Below are 4,381 nucleotides of genomic sequence, written 5' to 3' on the forward strand. Positions count from 1 at the left end.
ATGATTATTATTGTTATTATTATTATTATTATTATTATTATTATTATTATTATTATTATTATTCAACACTACTGTATTATTTCTCTTAAAAGTAAGGTAGTATTGATTAAAAATGCATAAAAAAACAAAAATTTTCTTTTCATATAAGGATATCTACGAAATATTACAAATAATGTTTGACGGTGTAAGAGAAATTTCCGCACCAGTCGAACCAGTAAGTAAATATTTTTGAAATTTTGTAAATTTGTAAAACTTAAAAGCAACGATCTACTTAATAAGGTCTTAAATACAACGATCTATCATTATTTGATAAATATACGGACAAATAATAATTGCATCTTAAATATAAAAGTAATGTAATATTTTAAATTAAATTATTAGTTGAATCACTGATTAATAGATAAGTCACAATTTAATAATTACGCTACTTAATAATATATATAAATGAAATAATCTCTTGATTTGTAATCGGCCTTTGAGTTAAATTCTTATTGTTTTTGAAATTATTAGAAATACATTAGAAAAAGGGATATTTCTCGTTCTATTGTCTGTCTAAATAAAATTTTTTTTACTTGCCGCTTTAAATGAATGAAGCGATATTAGAAGAAATTATATGAAACGATGAAGCTTTTCCTATGCATAACATATATAAGAGAATATTGTGTTTCGATAGAATTTTTTATTTTCAGCTTTTCATACATTTAATTCCTTTAAAATAATATTGACATAAAAGTAATTGACATGGCAGAAAATATCGTTTTCATTATTTCAGAAATCTCAAATTACAAATATGAGACAGTATATCATGTTTATTTATCTCATAATATATATTTTTTTTAATATTGAGTAAGGAAGCACATTTATTATAAGTTCTGAATGTTTTGAAGAAAGTAAATTAAAACTTTATAAGACTTAAAACTTACCATTTTCATCCAAGTATCCTGGTGCACTTTCAATCATATGCTCAATAATTTGCAGATTATCAGTTGACTTCAAAGCAGGAAGATGATCTTCATTGCTACAATGATAAAAATGTTAGTTTTTTTACTATAATTAAATATTTAATATGCAATATTCTTTATTAAGAATCATTTTACTATATATTTGTAGTAAACATATATATTTCTCTTACAATGCTAACAATAATATATATTTGTTCACCTACCTATGATAATAACGTAGCAATTTAATGTCGTTATTATTTAAAGATAAATAGATATTTTAATATATTGACCTAATTCTAAAACGTCCTTGATAATTTTATATAATTATGTAGCAACTAGGAAGTGCATGATTACGAAATTATAGAGAAAAGCTTCTTCTGTTATCGACAATAGATAATTAGAAGTTTATGTAGTTGCAATAAATTATAATTATTTGCTCTAAATTTTAATTTATTACTTTTACGAACCACATTTTTACTTATAAAATAATGTTAAGTATCCTCGAAGATATTAGCTATTTAATATTTAATATAAGACGTTTGATATTTGATTACCTCCAAATGTAATCAATGAAGTAATTGCAATGAAATTGTGAATTGTATTTACGTACCGAAAGTATCAAAGTGGCTATTTGCATGTTTAAATTGAAAAAGTAAACTCTTTAATGTCGATAAAGGCTTATAAATATTTTTTCACGCATGTTTTCCGTTCTTTAATAACTATATGATAAAACTCTTCAGCTTATTGGAAGTTGTAATTTTACTTTCAACGCTTACTACAATTTCATGATAATTTGTAAATCTATTAGCTTATTAAATACAGAATTAATGAATAAATTAATAGATGAATCTTGTTATAAAATTCTATTCTAGTTCTTATTACAATTCCGTTCAAATATTTCTGTAGTTCAAAATGAACGTTTGACACAACATTTTCTGTCTTGTATCTAAAAAATTTTATATGCTTAATATTATTTACATTTATATGTTAAAGTGTAAGTAAACAAATATATACATATATATATATATACATATATACATTGCTCGTAAATATATAAAATATAAAATATTTTTTATTTAACTAGATATCATTACACGAACTTTTCATATGTGTAAGAATTTTTCATCTAATTACTATCAACTGTTATAGATCATTTTCATCGAATGTTACTTGAATTATTGTAACCAGTTCATCATAATTTGAGAATTAAACGAAAATTTAATACAAATTTTAATTTGCTTTTTACACAATATATATAAATTTTTTGCAGAAAATGACTTTATCGGCATTATTATTACGCAGAAAACTGGAAAATTCCTTTTCTTCTAAATACAACTCATCAACATTTAATTTAAACTAGTAACTAATATGTGAAATTTTTTAATATTACGCAAATAAACTTTGAAAAAAAAATTTATAAAATTCTCAAATGATAAAAATGTCGAATTGCAGAAAAGTAGTTCAGCGCCTTAATTTTAATGAATTTTTAACAAAAGATATCTATTAATATTTCATTAATGCATATAATTAATATACTGATTCGTCCTCGACCATTTATTAATAATGAAAAAACGTTAATAGAAGTGGAGAAAATAATATTTGAATCATGTTCAACTATTTTTTATTAACTCTAATAGAATTTTATATTAATAAAAACACATATAGTTCATAATTTAACAGTAGATAATTAAACTTATTTATAAATGTTATTTTTTATATCATTTTACTCCTTTTAGAAATAAAAGTTTATATTATTTACGAATAATTCTGAATTTCACAGCAGATGGATAATTTACCATAATTACACTATACAAATTCGTTCGAAGTACATAATTTTAAACACGTTCAATAAATAACTTAATAAATATAAATTAAATAGTTTACTGATACTTAACAAAAAAAAAAAAAAAAAAAAAATAAAAAAATTATGATACTTATATTTTTACTCTATCTAAAAATTACAAAAATACATTGTTAATAATGACTTATTTATATAATAATACCGATAAAATAAATCCTATATAATTCAGTATTTGAAAATGATATTCTGTAGCATAATTACATATTTTTTAATTGTCAAATACTTTGAACTCATATAATTATGAGAGTAGAGAATGAGTGAGGTGATGGATTAGTTTAATTAATATCGAATCAGTGATTGAATTTATTCCATGTTTTAATTGGTCGGTAGAAAATTTCTTTTATATGTGTGCGTGTGCGTGCGTGCGTGCGCGCGTGTTTGTGTATCATTATTCTATGCCGTTATAGCAGTTAATTTTACAAATTAAATAATTACTCGTGAAACTATAAGTTCCCGGTTACAGTAATGATATAATGATGTAGATCATCGGTTATAATTGCTTATAGTAATGAATACCTACAGTACATTTATCAAAAAAATTAATCTTATACTTTTTTTTTTTTTTAAATAATTGTAACCTAACGCGAAATAGCAATTTACGTAAATGACAGGCATTAATAAGCGGCTCGACCAGACGTTCGCAATTCCTTTCTGCTCTTCAACAATTGCATAAAATGGCTTGCAACCATTACTAAACATATCGAGATATTGAAACATACGCATTGTCGTATTCCAACGAATTGTTTTCTTCCTCTTCGCCAATAGTCGCCAAATTGCTCTGCCAATAGTAATCGTCGTCATCGCTTTCGTCAGTCATATCATCCTCATCACCGTCAATATCGTCAGTCGCCTGGTTTTTCATCCCTTGAAAAAACCGCGTATCCTCATCGCTCTCCTCGTCGAGCCGATCAATCTCACTCGACCCGTACCCCGCAACTTTTCTTAGCTCAAAGTCGATTACAGGCGTATCCTCGTATATCTCGTCCTTCTCCCCCACATCCACCATCTCATTCATCCCGTTCCTCTCGTTCGTCTCCTTCTTTTCCTTCGCCTCGTTTGAAACTCTGCCCCCCTCGTCATCGCTGACGTCCTCGAGCTCAATGGCAACTGGGCTGGAGGTGCTCGTGTCCGCGATCCCCTTACTATTAACACTATTAGTCATCTCCACCACATCGATCGCGTAACTCTTTTGCGGACTATCGTCGTAAGCAGAAGCATTCGCCCCTCCTACAGGTACTTCGCAATCTTCCGAGGTCCTCGAGGGCTCCTTCTGCAGCATCATAGCCTTCGCCTTCTTCATCTCGACAATCTCCAGCACTTTGTTCGTCTTATATTGCAGCTCGATCTCTTCGACATTTCCCCTCGCATTCTCATCATTGGCCACGATTTCTTCTTTAGCTTCGATGTCGCTCGTCTCCTCCAAGCTTCTCGGCTTATCTTCGTCATCCGCGATGACTTCCTCCCTGTCGTCAATAACGTCATTAAAATTGTCAATTGCGTGAGAAACTTCATTGTTACCGAGCGTCTTGTCGCGCCTCCTCGACACGTTACTCAAGTCTCTGACTCCGGGAATCGG

The 4,381-nt window shown here is 28.2% G+C and overlaps 1 protein-coding gene across 1 annotated transcript in view; it reads right to left on the reverse strand.

The window, feature by feature from the left end:
- bbg (PDZ domain-containing protein big bang) overlaps positions 1 to 4,381 on the reverse strand; it is a 188,965-nt gene that overhangs the window by 179,705 nt on the left and 4,879 nt on the right. Inside the window, 2 exon segments of the mRNA XM_011496106.1 lie at positions 924 to 1,018; positions 3,525 to 4,364. Coding sequence (XP_011494408.1) covers positions 924 to 1,018; positions 3,525 to 4,364 — 935 coding nt within the window.

This window comes from Ceratosolen solmsi, unplaced genomic scaffold, assembly GCF_000503995.2.
Source record: "Ceratosolen solmsi marchali unplaced genomic scaffold, CerSol_1.0 scaffold11, whole genome shotgun sequence".
Lineage (NCBI taxonomy): Eukaryota > Metazoa > Arthropoda > Insecta > Hymenoptera > Agaonidae > Ceratosolen > Ceratosolen solmsi.